Raw genomic sequence first — 18947 nt, 5'->3', positions numbered from 1 at the left:
TTATATAGAAAGGGACAGAGAGAGATAGAGAGATAGAGAGATAGAGAGTAAGAGAGAGAGAGAGACGATATTATAATTAATTTACACTCGTAGTCGATTAAGGTGGCTTTAAAGCAAACGACGCACACAACTGCCCTCCGGATTCCTGGCGATACTAATCGCGCGGAACGAATGTTTCCCATTATGCACTCTCGGAGAGAATTACGATCCGCGAAATGATAGTTGGTAAGGTGGGTAGAAGCTCCTTGGAAATTATTTCAACTTGGAAATTCTGTTCCAGAGATCGAGGAGGAGATGGTGGAGAAGGGAAAGAAAGAGGAAAAAGATATATATATATATATATATATATATATATATATATATGTGCTGAGAGTACCAGAATAAGTGGGAAATATTTTAAGGGACGTGACTTAAGTGCGTTCAAACAAGAAAAATAAAATAAAATAAAGAATGAAACGAAAATGAAATAAAAAGTTTCATAGTAACACAGATCCTGTTTGACCGTTCTGTCTTTTCTCTCGTTTCTTTTTCTTGGATTGTTTACTTGTAAAGTGTTATTTGAAATCCCATTGTTTTTATATGATCGCCAAACGATAATTTTGAAATCTTTTCGTGAAGGAATTGAACGTCATTTCTAACAAGTTCTAGCAATATCTGAATGTAAATATTTCGTATTATAAGAAGAATGAGAAGAAGGTTATTGATTAAAACTTCTGATAATGTTCAGACGATTCGGATGCTAGGAAAAATAATTCCGAACGTTTTCTCTTATTAGTACTTAAGCATATATCGAATACGTTGAAAATCAATTCGTAAAAAAAGTTAAATAACTTAATACTTTTTTTTATTTCTTTTCTTTCATTTTTCTTTCTTTTTTTATTATTGTTTTCATATTAATGAAAAAAATTACCCCTTACAAATATTTTCCACTTATTCTATAACGTATCTGTATATATTATATATACATGGAATACATTATATAATGTATATATAATGAACGTGAGTTTATACGTGTATCTATACAAATCTACCTATATACATATTAAAAAAAAGAGATCAAGAAAGGTAGAGGAAGGCCATATGATTATATTACACTTGTAATAATAATAATAATAATAATAATAATAATAATAGTAACAACAACAACAATAATAATAATAATAATAATAATAATAATAATAATAATAATAATAATAATAATAATAATAATAATAATAATAATATCGTGAAATGAACGTCGCACGAAGACATGGCGAGAATGATTAAACGTCGAGCGTCAAACCGAGAAACGTCGTCTAGGTAACATATTTGTTTTCATGAGCACATGTGGTTATATGCGCTCGTGCGTGCACGTAAGTGTGTATGCAAGTGTGCGAGTGCTTGTATAAACTCGTTTCCATAACTGCATTAGAATCCTAACATGTGAGATTCATGGGAATTTATGATCGTTTGTTAATCCGTTCTTTGATTAATTTACAAGTAATATATATATATATATATATATATATATATATATATATTATAATACCTATATATTATATATTAATATATATTTGTATAATTATATATATATATACTTATATTATAATGTCTATACTTATATAATAATATATGTGTATTAAATATATATATATAAATATATATATTAAATATTTAATATATATAACTATAACACATGTATTATTATTATTATTATTATTATTATTATTACTATTATTATTATTATTATTTATTATTTATTATTTATTATTATATAAATTATTGTATAGATAATCTTATATAGTTTGTAAGTTTTATTCTTTTTAATAAGTTTATTCTTAATTGAATGGAAAATAGTGCAATAATATAAGGATCAATACATACACACACACACACACACACACACACACACACACACACACACACATACATACGTATCCAAAAAATCTATATAAAAAATGATCGAAGAAGACATTGAACAATTTCGTTTAAGATGAAAATTCGTAGATGGTAGCGGAAAAGCGGCTCTTCCGCCGCAACACCAATGTTCGCCACAAATTTTCGCTCGTGAGTCACGGTCCATAAAGTATGAGTATCGAAGAGAGAAAATGACAGAGAATGCAATCCCTTTCTTCTCTCTCTCTTTCTCTCTCTTGCATATTCGCACGTTCACGTACACGTCACACGAATGCACTTTGGGTACTGCAGTGTCGGATGCAGAAAGTGCAATTTCGCGCCGGTGAATAGGAACGTAGATGTGTGTGTCTCGGTTACGCTCGTTTGTGTGAAGCTTGTGGCTCGTTTGCCAGTACCGAATTGTGCGGCTACGCCAATCACGATAAATACACGCGTCCCGCCAAAATACCAAATCGAGATATCGTCTACGTGTTCAAAGAAATGATTACATTCGTCGCGCGATCAGCCAATAAATTATGTTAATTATTTGTTCAATTCGTACATAAGAACGATTGAAATTATTATATACAAATGTTATGTATAGTGTTATCGATCGATCGATCGTTTAATCGATCGATCAATTGAATAATCAAGTGATTAGTTAATTGATTATTTAAGTGAGTAATCAATATATCGATCTATCAATTTATTAAATTATTTATTACTATTGATCTATTTATTAATTTATTTATTACTTATTTATTAATTTATTAATTTATTTATTCTTACATTTATACGAGGGTAGGATTTAGAGCGTGGACATTCTGCAAAGAAACATTTTTTAAATCTTCACACATTAATGTACGATGCAATCGATTTATGGTAGTAACGTGTATTGTATGAGAGTAAGAGAGAGAGAGAGAGAGAGAGAGGGAAAGAGGAATATAAAGTAACTAGAATAGTTTTATTTCATAGCGTTGCCGATTAGAGTCGATTTTATTTACCGACGATATCGTCCGTGCTCGGCATCGTAAATAAAATTTGGTTTATAGATACGCCGGAAAAAACTCATAGAACGGGAAAATCCATCGGGAGGATAAAAAAGAAATATGTAAAAAAAAGAGAGAATGAAAAAAATGAAAAATAAATAAAAAGAGAAGAGTAAAAAAAAAGGGGGGAAAGGAAAAAAAAAGAATGAAAAATAAAAATTCTTCACAAAACGTCGACGAATGACGACGGTATGACAAATAACGAAAACGCTTCTCGACGTTTCTATCTCGTCCATTGGGAGTTCGCTGTTGGCTGTAAAGGGGTGGGTGATGGTGGATAGAGGGGTAGAGGGTTGTAGGGAAGAGTATTCGTAGGTTGTTATTCTGCCACCGAGTATGTTTATTATCCTATCTCTCGACAATGACAAATAAAACAAGACAGAAAAGATAATAAATAAATAAATAAATAAATAAGTAAATAAATAAATAAGTAAATAAATAAATAAATAAATAAATAAGTAAATATATAAATAAAAGAAGAAACGAATAAAAAGTAAGATTATATATCGTACGGATATCATGTAAATATTTACGATAATAACACGTAGATGATTAATTAATTAATTATCGTATAATGGAGAAAATTTGTAGGTAGTTATTGTACTACTGGCAAGTATGTTTATCCTTCGTATCTGTCTCGACGAAAAAAAAAAAAATAATAAATAACAAAACGAACAAAAAAAAGGAATAAGTAAATAATAAGAAAAATATCGTACGAGTGTCATAGAAATATTTACAATTGTTACATGAACCTGATTAATTAATTAATTATCGTGTAAAGCGAATATTTGTAGATTACGATTGTCTTGTATTAAATATATTTCTTAACCATGATAAATAAATAAATAAATATATAAATAAATGAATAAATAAATACATAAGTAAATAAAAAAATAAAAAGAAATGAAACATAAGAAAAATATCGTTCGCACCTTCAGAAATATTTACAGTAGAGAGACATATGTTTACGGTTAATTAATTAACTCTCGTGTAGAGCGAAAATTCATAAATTATTATTATGCTACTAAGTATGTTTGTTGTCCTATCTCTTGGTAACGATAAATTAATAAACAAGTAAATAAATTAATATAAATAATTAAATTAATAATAATAATAATAATAATAATAATAATAATAATAATAATAATAATAATAATAATAATAATACAATAATAATAAACCAAATAAAAATAAGAGAAATATTTACGGTAGAAATACGTTCGTGGTTAATTAATTAACTATCGTGTAACTCGACAGAGAACGGAGAATCCAGAGAAATCATCGTCGACGAGATTCCCTAAGCAAGAAGAAGAGAGAAAAAGAAGAGAGAGAGAGAGAGAGAGAGAGAGAGAGAGAGAGAGAGAGAGAGAGAACGATATGCTCGAGGGAATATTTTCTCTGTATTTCTCATAGCTTGGTAGCTACGGTGGTTACACATACCCCTTCGCAATGACATAGCGATAGCGATACTTCGATACTCTAGAGATTTCTCTCTACAATTCGTTCTAACGAGTAATTTGATTAATTGAGATACGTGATACACTTGGTTTAAAATGGCTAATTGAATTTTCTTCCATCGTTCTTACTTTTTTTTTCTCACTTTTTTAAAGGAAACGAATTCGATGTAAATAAAAAATAAAAAAATAAAAAAAATTGAAAACAAAGAAAGAAAAATAGTAAAAGATACGATTTATAAATATTTGTGAAATTTGTGTTTTTAATAAATCGATTTTCCTACATCGATTCATACAAAATGTTATATTCGTTTAATAAATGTGCTATATTAAGTTCTATAAATTTGATGTTACTTTTATTGCTTATTTACCAATTCGTACGAAACTTTCTCGTAATTTATTGTAAAACGATTTTAATGTTTATCGAATTTTTTTCTTTCTTTTTTTTTTTTTTTTTTTTTTTCTAAATAATCGATCCGCCCTAAAGGCGTTTACAGTACTTTAAATGACATAAATTTTCTAATTTTTAATTACGTGTCATTCGGAGAAACTTTTATGAATTTAACGGAAAACGATTTTAATGTTTATCGAATTTTTTCTTCTTTTAAACAATCGATCTGCAATAAATACGATACATTATTTTAAATGGCAAATTGAATTTTCTGATTTTAATCCCTTGTCATTTGGAGAAACTTTTATGAATTTATCGTAAGCCGATTTTAATATTTATTGAATTTGTTCTTCTTTTAAACAATCGATCCGCACTAAATACGATACATTACTTTAAATGGCAAATTGAATTTTCTGATTTGAACTTCTTGTCACTTGAAGAAACTTTTAGGAATTTATCGTAAGACGATTTTAATACTCGTCTAATTTTCTTTTTTTTCTTTTTTTTTTTTTTTTTTTTTTAAATATTCTATCCGCACTAAATACGATACATTATTTTAAATAGCAAATTGAATTCTCTGATTTTAACTTCTTGTCACTTGAAGAAACTTTTATGAATTTATCGTAAGATGATTTTAATATTCGTCTAATTTTTTTTTTTTTAAATATTCTATCCGCACTAAATACGACACGTTATTTTAAATGGCAAATTGATTCTTCTAATTTTTATTTCGTGCTATTCGTAGAAACTTTTATGAATTCCACCGCATAACGAATTTTAACATTCATAGAACTTTTTCTTTTTTATTTATTTATTTATTTATTTATTTATTTTTTTTCTTTTAAATAATCGATACGTACAAAATGCGAGACATCGATGTAAATGGCACATTGAATTTTTCACTATAATTTCGCGTCATTTGTAGAGAAATCCTTCATGAATTTTTGTCGCAAATGTAACGATCGAAATATTTCTCGAATTTACTTTTAATAATTGCTTCGTACAAAAAAAAAAAAAGAAAAGAAAATAATAAAGAAAAAAGAAAAGAAAAAAAAAACAAAAAAAGAAGAGAGAAAAGAAAGAGAACATTATTTGAGTGTTTTGAAAACGCATTTGAATCAGATTAAGTAAGTTAATGAAGATAGTAGGAGAGAAATTCAGCTAAACAAATTTTGAAAAGGAATTTGAGCTCGTTTAAATCAGCTTCGGCCTATCAATCGTGATGCAAATGTTTCATTCGCCTATGCGAATTCGAAACGGACTCTAAAGCCGATTCGAGCTCGTCCGACCTTGCTTTACATATGCATAGGATTTCACATATATATATATATATATATATATATATATATATATATATACACCTATGTACATGCGTACGTACAAACTCGATTGGATATCGGCAATCCATTCGTCGATGATCGTTTAATTGCATAGAAATGAGAATATCCGACGAAATATATCTGGTTTGAAAATTTTATGGAAGAAATTAAGAAAAAAGAAATTAATAAAAAAAGAAAAAAGAAAGAAAAAATAATCTATGACATTTTTTATATTTATACATGTATATGTATCTATATATATATATATATATATATATATATATATATATATATATACTTTTTTTCATTTTAAGCCGACAAAGACTCGACCATTATTCCCATAAAATTAATGGTTGAAGTAATTAAAGGTTTCGCGAGTATTACAGAGGCTCTTATATTTTTATCTTCCTGAAGAAAAAAGAACAAAAAGAAAATAATAATAATAATAATAATAATAATAATAATACTCTATAGTGGTTTTCTTAATGTCTCGAACGGTGCTCGTTACTTGAATGTATTATATTTTTAACGATAGAAAAATTCACATTTTCTGGCTTCCTCAGAAATGTTTTACTTCTTTTTCTCTCCCAAGAAGTATAACGAAAGGATAGAAATTAAAAACGATTTAAAGGAAACAAAAAATAAAAAGGAATAAATAAGGAAAGAAGAAATAAATTCTATCATGAATTCTCAGAATATTATTGATAAAAAAATTGCACGAATCGAAATTGTTGCGTTTTGTAACGATGGTGTAATGGTGTGATGATGGGTGATGATAACGATAACGTTTTGGTGTTACAACAGTTTGGATTACGTTACCATACAAACAATTTCAAAATTCGCGTGGTTTTCTCGCTTCCTAAGTATGTAGAATAAACGGACGTATATATATAACATATGCAATTATAACGCGAATCCGTAACGTATATAATATCTCTCATTTTAACGAGAATATCATTGTATTTAGTGGTAGGAAATCTGAATTTTCTCGATAATTAATAAGTAATGTTATATTTCAAACGTAGCTTTCATTATACTTTTAAAAGTATTTTATTGTTCGTAAAGTACTAGAATTTGTCAAATGAATTCTTTTTTCTCCCGATGATAATTACATTGATGAATAAAAAAGAAGTCAAATGAATTTATACACGCGTATATTTCATTGAAATTTAAATGCATCGATGATAAAATATTAATATATTGTTATATATAAAATATATAAAATTACAATATATACATAGATATACGCAATATATACATATATAATTATGTGTATGTACGTATATTTATGCATATTATCTATAAATTTAGAATACATTTATACTTAATAAAAGAACGCATTCGACGTGAATACGAAAAATATTTGTCCAGTTACTTGTGTAAACGTTGAAATAAAGGGGATGTTAACAAAAAATTCACAACTGTAGCTACAAGTTTATACGTAGCTTACTTACCCAACTACTGTAAGTTGAATCTTTCTCTCTCTCTCTCTCTCTCTCTCTCTCTCTCTCTCTCTCTCTCTTTCTATCTTTCTCCGTCTATCTCTTTCTCTCTCTCTCTCTCTTTCTATCTTTCTCCGTCTATCTCTTTCTCTTTCTCTCTCTCTCTCTCTCTCTCTCTCTCTCTCTCTGTTTCATTTTGTCCTTATATATAGAAATATCGGCGTTTCATCTTAATAAGTACATATTACAAATGTCCACGAGTATATATAAGTAGATAGATAGTTTATTATGTTTTTACATATATATGAACGCGTAGGTGGAAATTCTATTAGAATCTTATCTTGCTTTTTTTTTGAATAAATCAAAAAAATGAAAAGAATAATTTCTCTCTCTCTCTCTCTCTCTCTCTCTCTCTTTCTCTTAATAATTTCAAATTTCTTGAAAATCATAATAAAAAAAAATACGTTTTTACGTGTCTTCGTTAAATAACGATAAGTATAATTATTATATAAATTCTTCGTAGAAGAAATAATTAGAAAACGAATTAAATAAATAAATAATAATCACATAGACCAGATACAAATATGATTTTGAAATGTTAGATTACAAGATAAAATCATGGGACCGTAATCCGTTCTCTATTTCCACGTTCATATACATACATAGACACATATATACACATAAATATATAAATACATACACACACACACACATACATACGTTAATGCGTCTATTGTTTTCAATGTGATACGATGGAACACAAATATATGGATTCCGTGTATATGTGTACACGCGCACATATACATACATAAGGAAACCTCTATGAGGAACATATAACATTCGCGTGTTACTGGAACGTTAACGTTAACCATCGATGCATTTTCATGTGGATATATACAGAGAATTACGTTTCGGTTGGATCCGATGTTCACTTTGGAGTTTACTGGCCCAATATAGAAACGTGGTAATGTATATATGTATGTACGTGTGTGTCTGTGTATATATGAGAGAAAGAAAGACAGAGAGACAGACAGACAGACAGACAGACAGAGAGAGAGAGAGAGAGAGAGAGAGAGAGAGAGAGAGAGAGAGAGAGAGAGAGAGAGAAGGATAGAATGAGATAGAACATCCCATGGAAATATTCTTGTCGACGGATCGGACCGTCATTACTGGTAGGATTTATGCTCTGATTATGGAAATTATCGAGCAGCAACGTCCATGATGAGAGGGATGAGCCACCACCGGTTTATCATCTCGTACCCTCCCTGTATTATAATTTCAATGAGAAAGATAGAGAGGATGAGATTGTGGGTGAGAGAGATTGGAAACGAGTGGGACACCCCGATTATTTAGCACGAATAAACGATACTTAAATGTTGATGTTTCTGTTTATTGTTATCTTCCTTTTTTCTTTTTTTCTTTCGTTTTTCTTTCTTATTTTTTATTTATTTATTTTCTTTTCAATATGTTTGTAATTATCTAATTTTGTATATTTCTTATAAAATAATTGTAATATATTTGTAGTTATATATCGGGTGTGTTTGTACGTAGGATAACGTTGATATTGATCTCTTTTTTTTTTGTTTTTCATTTACTTTTTCAATTTTTAATAAGAGGATTGATTAGGAAAATATTTTGTTAAAGAATTTACATCGTTTTGATACTGTGTCTATATCATTTGTTTTATCACTTGATTACTGTACTATATCTGTGTGTATGTGTGTATATAGGTACGTGTAAAAGGTATTGTGCGATATGTAAATATTTCGTTCTATTCATCTTTAGTGTAAATAAATGAATAAAAAAAATATATATGTATGTATCAATATATAAAAGGTCGAATAACTTTTGTATCTATCGTTTTACAAATACCAAATTTTTATGATATTTCACGAACATCGACGCTTTCGAAACAATATTTGTTCTTCCTTTCTTCTTAAAACAAAAAAAAAAAGAAGAAAGGAAAAGTAGAAAGAATAGAAAAAACAAATAAATAGAACGTGTCATACAGGTAGGACGCGCAATATTAAAACGTCGAGAATTTCAAATGAATCGTTTTGTCATATTTATTCTTGAAATTTATTAATTTAGCTTTCGGAATTCCTTTTCTTTTTATTGATTAAAAAAAAAACATAAGTGTGGATTAAAACAACAACAATATATATATATATATTTCTAGAAAATAAAGAAGAAAAAGAAATAAAATGATAAATTTATTCGTCCGACGAGATCGTCGTAAAAGATCAAAAGCGATTTCTTATCGTAGCTTGATCGAAAAATTTACGGATCGATGATGAAAAACAGAGCCGCAAGTATCGTGATAACGATCGCATAATCGTTTCGTTTAAGCGTCGTCTGTCGTTCGAACCAACGCAACACGGTTCGTTATTGTTATTATATTATAAACGCATACAGACATATACGTACATACATACATACATACATATATATAATGAATACGTACATACATGGCGCCCCATATTACGATTTATAGGACACGGTTTACGTTACGTTTGACGATAAATCGGTGTCATTGCCGGTCTCTCTCTCTATCTATCTCTCTCTCTCTCTCTCTTCTCTCTCTTTCTCTCTCTATCTCTTACATTACTCGCGCAATGACGTTCCTGGTAATAATTTACGTTCCTCGAATTCTATCGATAATGCTAACGATTCATGGAAATTGCGCTTACGTCGATTCGTCGATAAAATCTTTTACCGCCTCGTCGAATGCGTTGCGTTTTAAAAATGAACGTACTAATCGTAAGTACATGATTTTCTCTTCAAGTGTACATACATGGATGAAGTGTATGTATAATAAATACGTTAGAGTATATACATATATTATATATATATATATATATACACACACATATATAGTATATATACTCTCTCTCTCTCTCTCTTTCTTTATTTCTCTCTGTGTTATATGTGTAAGTATGTAGGCTGTGAAGAAAGTGTAAAGAATTTTTGGTGATGTTAGAAATTTATATCGAGATTAGAAAAAAAAAAAAAAAGAAAACGAAAGAAAAGAGGATGAAGAAGGGAATAAAAGGGAAAGAAAATTATAGCACCTACGAAAAATACGATATTGGAAGATATAAATTTTTTTGCTTTATTTCATTCTTCCTTTTCTTCTTTTTCCTTTTTGTTTCTTTTTTCGAAACGTTCGAAATTTCCATCGAGATTTAAAAATTAAATGAAAAGGAAAAGAGAAGGAGAAAGGAAGGAAGAAAGTAGTGGAAATTGAAATTAGAACACTTGAAATACTTGAGAATTGAGATATAAATTTCATATTCGTATTCGCGTTCGCACGCACACCTATATTTCGCTTGATACGAAGACATATATTTCCCGATAATTTACGAAAAATTGGCGAAGCTTTTCTCCTTTTCTACTGCCATCGTAAAAAGGAACACGAAGAAAGGGAGGGGAAAAAAAAGGAGAAAGAAAATAAAAAGAAAATGAGTTCATCGAGCTAGATCGTTCCGCACGATTTTTCTCGCTCTTTAAGATATTAAATTCTGGAGAGTGGAGAAGGAGAAAGAAGGATGGGGGAGAAGACGAGTAGGAGGAAAAGAAGGAAGAGGTGGTGGGCGAGAAAGAGGGGGAGGAGGAAGAGGAGAAATAAGGGAGAGGAGACGACGGTGGAGATTTTTATTAGGTGTCATGGAGTGTATGCGTGAGAGAGAGATAGATAGATAGATAGAGAGAGAGAGAGAGAGAGAGAGAGAGAGAGAGAGAGAGAATAAGGCTCCATATAGCTTCTGGAAAAAGAGAAAGAGAGAGAGAAAGAGAGGGGGGGGGATGCGAGAATTTCTTAAATTATCTACTAACCACGTTGGTTGGCTATTGCCCCATCGCCGTTATTGTTGTTTTTGTTGTTGATTTTGTTGTTGCTGCTACCATTCAACGCCACCGTCGGGAGTCCGAAGGCTCGTGAAAATAATTTACGGCTCGTTTCGCTCGACTCGTGCTGAGAAAAGACATCGTCCTTTCGACGAACGTCGAAATAAGAACGTTTCTATTGTATTATAACTCTTTTATATTATTTCGTTCTCTCTCTTTCTTTCTGTTTCTCTCTTTCTCTCTCTCTCTCTCTTTCTCTTTCTTTCTCTTTCTCTGTTTGTCTGTCCGTCTGCTCTCTGTCTGTCTGTCTGTCTGTCTGTTCGCTTTCTTTTTCTTTTCTCTTTTTTGTGTTTTTCATTACGCTCGAAATTGTCTATCTCCTCGTTCGTACCATTCTCTCAATTTTTACAATAGATTTCATACAATATATCTTCCTTAATTTTTTCAAATAAAAAAGATAGAAAAAAGAGAGAGAATAAAAAGAAAACGAAAGAACGATCAAGAAAGAACAAAAAAAAAAAAACGATGAAGAACGACGATATTTCATCATAATACTTTACCCTCTTTACCGCGATAGATCTTGAAAAATTTGTATTCAAAAAAAATAAAAACAAGAAAGAGAAAGAAAGAAAGAAAGAAAGAAAGAAAGAAGAACAGAGAAAAGAGTTAACTACATTAAATAACAAACGATACGTCATAGTTCCGATCGAAATAAAAATATATACTGAAAAACAAACATCAAATTTGGTTCTGCAAAAAAAAAAAAGAAACGAAAGAAAAGATTGCAAATTAAAAAAAAAAAGAAAAAGAAAAGTCATCGTCTCGCATCGGAAATCCCGAGTCGGAAGAAAACTTATTCGATTCATGAAAAACGTTTCGTCCACGTTTTGCCAAATATCAAAACTTTCAATAATAAAGTAGGAATTCGTATTTATTGTATTCCTTTATATATGCACACACACACACACACACACACACACACAAGTGCGTAGAGACGTTTAAAGTGAAGAGTGACAGAAAATGCCGATGCAAGCGACACTTTGTTCATTTCTCTCTCTCTCTCTCTCTCTCTCTCTCTCTCTCTCTCTCTCTCTCTCTCTCTCTCTCTCTCTCTCTCTCTCTCTCTCTCTCTCTCTCTCTCTCTCTCTCTCTCTCTCTCTTTCGCACAGCTGGGCGACGTTGACATGCGACGCTAATTTCGAGTCGATCGCACTTTCGAACGAGTTAGGTGCCTCCTAACTTTCGCGCGTGAAACAGGAACTGCGATCGCGTGCAAATATTTCACTCGACGACTCGTTCGAGATCCTCCCTCTTCACCCCCTCCACCCTCGCTACCCCTCACCTTTCCCCTCTTTCCCAACCTTCCTCCTCGATCCTTTCCGTTCCTTTTACCTTTCGCATTCCATCTAGCACGTTTCACGCGTTCCATCAAACTCTACCAAATTACGTTCTTCATATGATGTTGAAAAGAATGGTGGAAAGGAAGGGGGGAGAAAAAAAGGAAAAATAAAGGAGACAGAAGAGCGGAGAAAATGTTGGTAACGAAAACGAGTCATCAAATTTTCGTCGATATTTTTTTTTTTTTTTTTTTTTTTTTTGTTATCATCGAACTTCTTACATTTGTATTCTGTCTCGGTAATCTCTTTTTTTTTTCTTTTTTTTTTTATTTCTTATTTTTTTTTCTTTGCTTTCTTTTTATTGTTTTCATTCCTTTCTGTTCTCATAAAAATTTTGACAATTGATCCGTTTTATTTTATACATTTCTTCTTTTCTTTTTTTTTTTTTTTTTTCTTTAATTCTTTACGTTTATAATTGGAATTCATATCATTCGTTAACAAAATGGAGTCATTAAATTTTCGTCAATATTTTTTTTTATCGTCGAAATTCTTACATTTGCCTTCTGTCTCGGTAATCTCTTTCTTTTTTCTTTTTTTTTTTATTTCTTATTTTTTTTTCTTTGCTTTCTTTTTATTCTTTTCTGTTCTCATAAAAATTTTGACAATTGATCCGTTTTATTTTATACATTTCTTTCTTTTATTTCTCTTTTCTTTTTTTTCTTTTTTAATTGTTTACATTTATGTAACATATTCATTATGTGGAAATTGGAATTCATTAACGAAACGATCGATTGAAAAATAACTTTTATTTCTGTTTTACTGTTAAGAAAGAAAAAGAGAGAGAATGACCGTATATTTCTATAAAATTTTCTTCGATATATTTCTAGAAAGTTTCTATAAAATTTTTATTTCTTTTTTTATTTCTTTTATTTCTCTCTTTTTTTTTTTTTTATCAGTCTATCTAGCAAAATAAAAATTCATATATCGTTCATAAACTTATAATACGATTATATGTTATACTCGATACAAGGTATGTTTTTATCGAACATTAAATTAAATGTAGGAACGGTAATGGTATACATCACCAGTTAGTTAGATATATTAAAAAATTAAAACTTATAGGAGAAACTTCAAAGTTACATACAAATTTGTAGAACAAATATTTCAAAAGTATAGCCTGAATAATAAAATGCCAAAGTAGCTTAAATATTCATTAGAAAAGTTTTACTCGTCTAAAATTTGAACAATTTAAAATCAATTCAATTAGAGATCACATGAAAATTACTTTTGTCTAGCTTCTCTCAGAGACAAATATAACACAAATACATACAAAATTCTTACAGATCCTTTTAAAACGCATTACCAGAGCATTACAATTTCGAAAGTGAGTTGTGGTTTACGAGTCTACAAAATCTTGTTATGTAGTTTTATATATATATATATATATATATATATATATATATATATATATGTTATAATATTAAATTATAAATATCAAGTCGATCTAATCTTTCTTTTTTTCTTACTATTAAAGAAGAAGAAAATCAATATTTAAATCTCTCTCGAAAATATCTCAGTGAATTTCTAAAAACTTTTCGAATAGTCGTACAATTCTCCCATTGTTCTCAGTTTTACGATTAGGCGAGACAAAGAAGAAGAAGAAGAAGAAGAAGAAAGAGAGATAGAGAGAGAGAGAGAAGAAAGAAAGAAAGAAAGAGGATTCTAGGTGTAGTCACGAAGAAGAGGAGAGTTAAAGGAGTGAACCGATATCATCGGAGGCTTTATATCGGGCCAAAGTTACGTTCGCACAAAGCACACTTCGTCGGAATCTCTCTAGCCAAGTTGAGAGATGTAAATCGGTGTATCGGTTCGTTCGCGAATCCTCTGACAAAAAGGGGAAAAAGAAAAAGAAAGAGAAAGAGAAAGAGAAAGAGAAAGAGAAGGAAAGAGAAAGAGAGGTTTGGTTATGGCGTGAATAAAAGGAAGGGAGTCAAGAGAAATAGAGATAGATAAAGAAAGAAAGAAAGAGAAAGGAGGGGTTGGGTTGGTTATGATGTGAGTAAAAAGGTGAGAATCAAGAAAGAGATGGGGAGTGGAGAAGGATTGGTTATGGTGTGAGTAAAAAGGTGGGAGTCGAGAAAGAGAAAGAGAGAGAAAGAGGATTATGGTATGAGTAAAACGAGTAGTAGAGTCAAGAGAAAGAGAAGAGATGGTTGGTTATGGTGTGAGTAAAAAAAGAAAAGAGCAACAAAGAGAGAAAAGGAAAAAAGTATAAGAGTTCGGAAAAAAGCGGATTTATTCGTCGAATACGAGAAAAAAGGTTTCTTCTATCTTCTTTCGATGGGGGAAACAGGAGCCTCCGTTAGAAAGAGATAGATGATGCCTCGTAGGCAGATCGCTAGTGAGAGAGGAAAGAGGACAGATAACAGAGAATCCTTTTGATCCGCGTGGAATCAAGCGAAAAGAAGATTTCCTTGAGAAAAGGGGATATGAAAGAGACGAAAGTATCCTTCCTATTCGTTTTCCATAACCCCCCCTCCCCCCCTCTCTCTCTCTCTCTCTTTGCCTCTCTTTCTCCTTCGTCAAATCATTCCCCTCATCCATTCATGCTTATTTTCTTTGTAACAACTCTGTATTTCTTTAGCTGATCCATCTAAGTTTTATTTTAATATTGAATAATATTGAATAATATTGTAGGAATTTTTATTGATATTAAATAATGGGTATTTTATATATATATATATATTTATATATTTATGTATTTATGTATTTATAATATTATTTAATTTTTGTTATTAGTTTATAATTACTATTTTACTTTTTATTTTATTTTATTTCTATTTTATTTGAATTAACTTCTATAAAATTGTTGGGCGTATATATATATATATTTGTGTTATATATAATCCATAATAAATATATAATTTATAACGAATTTTAATATTTATATTTTATATATATTTTCAAATAATATTCGTAATTATATATCGAGAGAAATACTGGAAGAATAATAAACAGGAATTTATTTGTGTTACTCAATTATTGATTTATATAAATAAAAGTATTTGAATTGATTTTACGTACATAAATTTATATGAAAATTATTAAAAAATATCAACGAAAGTGAAACGATATATCTTTTGTGATATATAACGATTAGAATTATATATGTTATATAATAGATTAGAACGTGAGAAACATTAAAGATTTGAGCAATTAATTCAGCTTACGGATACTCTTCAACGACTAGACTGGATCGCTCGTTAGTGTTTGACAGAGATCGAGGAATACGATCTCCTATAACTGTCGCATCGGGTATTCTATAGAAAATTGCAAAATCGATATCAGCAGCTGATATACCGACTCTCACATTTCCTACGTTTTACTTTAAATTGATTTCGAATCATTCTAATACTATTATATTCTGAACTAATCGCATCCTAATCGTTGTCCTGTCAATTGATTTTTCCTTTGTTGTATTTACATACACACATACACAATTATATCACTTATTATTTGATTATATAATTATTATTAATTATATTTTATTATTTTATATGAATACAATATATACACATAATTTATAGAAGTATAAGATTCTATGGTGTCAATGCCGTATATATATATTTTTTTTGTTTTTGTTTCTTTTTTTTTACTTTTTTCTTCTTTTTTTTCTTAGCTTTTATTCTTTTTTTAGCTTTTTTCTTTTTATTTTTCTTCTTTTTTTTTCCTTTTGCGAATGATCGCGTTAATGTAATTCATCAATAATACTATTATTATAATATCTAATTTGTTCTCAAAGCAATATTATTCATTTGTACGAAAATATTTTTACGCTTTAATCGTAAATATTTGATTCACAAAACTTTTCAATAGCGTATAATATTATCGCAAAGAAAAGAAGCAATAAAAATTTATATTAATTCGCACATGTAAATATATTACTTACAAATATTTTGATATATATATATATATATATATATATATATATATGTATATGTATTTTTCTTTTTCTTTTCTTTCTTTTTTTTTGTCGTCGCAAAGCGATCGTCAAAGTTACTCTTCAGCGAGATTCGATCCTTCTTACAAAAGATAGCAGGATACTGTGATATCTCCTTTTCCCTCTCTCTCTCTCTCTCTCTCCCATTCATCTCTCTCTCTCTCTCTCTCTCTCTTTTTCTCTCTCTCTCTTTATCCTTCACTCAATAACGGAGCATCCTAGCACAATATCGTCCCTTTCGCTCGACATTTCCCATTTTCCGCGTTCTTTGACAATCGACCGTAACGAAGCCACGTTAAACGAGTGGTAGAAGTGTACACGCGAGAGAGAGAAAGAGATTGAGAGAGAGAGAGAGAGAGAGAGAGAGAGAGAGAGAGAGAGAGAGAGAGAGAGAAGAGAGAGAGAGATAAAATAGAGGAACAAGGAAGAGAAATGCCTTCGACGTTGCTCTCGTTATCGGAAAGTTTCTCTTCTCTCGCGAGTTACGCGCTACATTATTCCACGTAGATGTAGGTATCTACCAGAAGACATAAATTCGTTCGACGATTCGATGTTAACCATTCGTCTACTCGAAACTAGTATAATAAAACCATTGTTGAGTATAAACTATTGTCAATTTGTGTGTATATGTATATATATATATACTTATCTATATATATTTATGTATATGTAAATATATGTGTGTATATATATATATATATGTATATGTATATATATGTGTGTATATATATATGTATATGTATATATATATATATATTTTTTTTCTCCACTTTTATTTTTATTTTTTATTTTATTTCTTTTTCTTTATAAGATAAGTCTTATTAATCTTCGCATGAATTTATTAAAATTAAATTAAAAAATTGAAATTTATTAAATTATTAAAATTCTCATCAATATTATTTTTTATTATTACTATTATTTTTGTATTATTGGTTGGAAAATAAAGATTAACATTTTTGGCCTCAACGATATTATATTTTTATTACTTTTATGTTATTTTTTATATTACATAAATTATATTTACGCGTTTAACTTATTTATTATAACGATATACATATATACATGCATGATTAATTCCAATTAACTTGGAGTATTTAAAATATCGTTTCAATTGAAGCATTCTAATTCAATAAGACACTACGTATATTTTTCACGATCCATCGATCAATCGATCGATCATTCATAATTATATATGATAATCTAATGAAATCTTAATCCCCGTTAGACGGTGAACTCTCTCTCTCTCTCTCTCTCTCTCTCTCTCTCTCTCTCTCTCTCTCTCTCTCTCTCTTTCTCTCTCTAATACGATATATCTCGATTTTTCCTACGATTAATCGCTACGATCGAACGAGATAATAATAATAAAGAAAAAAGAAAAATTCCTTCCTTATTAACATACCTAGAATAAATAATTCTAATTGAATATACCAGACACCACGTATATGCATATTACTTAATTTACATATAGGAGAGATTAAATATGAAATATTAAATATATGTGTACCACCTATATCTAAGAATTAATGCACAAAATGATGAATATTATCATAATATATTTTATTCTTTTATTTTTTTTTCTTTACGTGTTCCAGGTACAAGGATAATAGAGCTTATCCTTGGCCAGGTGGTGAGAGCCATTTCATCCTTTATCCGGAGAGCGCGAATCAAACGATTTACACGCAAGAGGTTAGATCCTCGGATGCTGGACGTTATTCCTGTCAAGCGAGAAACGATACGACGATCTTGGAAGGTGACATCACCCTCACCGTACTCGGTAAGCTCTTCTTTTATTTCCCCTCTTTCCTACCCCTCCTTCCCCGCCCCTACTCTTGCCCCTACTCGTCCCCTTATTCTTCATCATCTTTTTCTTCTTTATATTTCCTTCTCGAAAATCTTAACGTCGTTGCATTCCTTTCTCTTCTCTGTTGTCTTCTTCGCTGTTGTATTTCTCTTTTATTTCATCCGTGGGATCATTTTACATGATAACTCGTCAGAGATAACGACTGGGACGAAAAGTAAATAGAACGAAATGGGACGAACATTTTAATGATGTATATTAAAGAGTTAGTGTGTGTGTGTGTGTGTGTGTGTGTGTGTGTGTGTGTGTGTGAGAGAGAGAGAGAGAGAGAGAGAGAAAGGAAGAAATAGGAGTGGCATGTATGAATTAATTGAAAATAATATTCGTATTAATCGATAGTTTTGATTTTTGTCCAAGGGTAGATAGTAAACAATAT

The 18947-nt window shown here is 29.9% G+C and overlaps 1 protein-coding gene across 4 annotated transcripts in view; it reads left to right on the top strand.

Annotated features, from left to right (window-relative positions):
- LOC122631286 (interleukin-1 receptor accessory protein-like 1-B) overlaps positions 1-18947 on the top strand; it is a 193240-nt gene that overhangs the window by 114544 nt on the left and 59749 nt on the right. For all 4 annotated transcript variants that reach the window (XM_043816800.1, XM_043816798.1, XM_043816797.1 and 1 more), the window contains exon 3: positions 18306-18487. In XM_043816800.1, the coding sequence (XP_043672735.1) occupies positions 18306-18487 (182 nt within the window). The remainder of the gene's footprint in view (positions 1-18305; positions 18488-18947) is intronic.

Source organism: Vespula pensylvanica, chromosome 8, assembly GCF_014466175.1.
Source record: "Vespula pensylvanica isolate Volc-1 chromosome 8, ASM1446617v1, whole genome shotgun sequence".
NCBI lineage: Eukaryota > Metazoa > Arthropoda > Insecta > Hymenoptera > Vespidae > Vespula > Vespula pensylvanica.
This window is presented reverse-complemented; position numbering and strand designations above follow the sequence as displayed.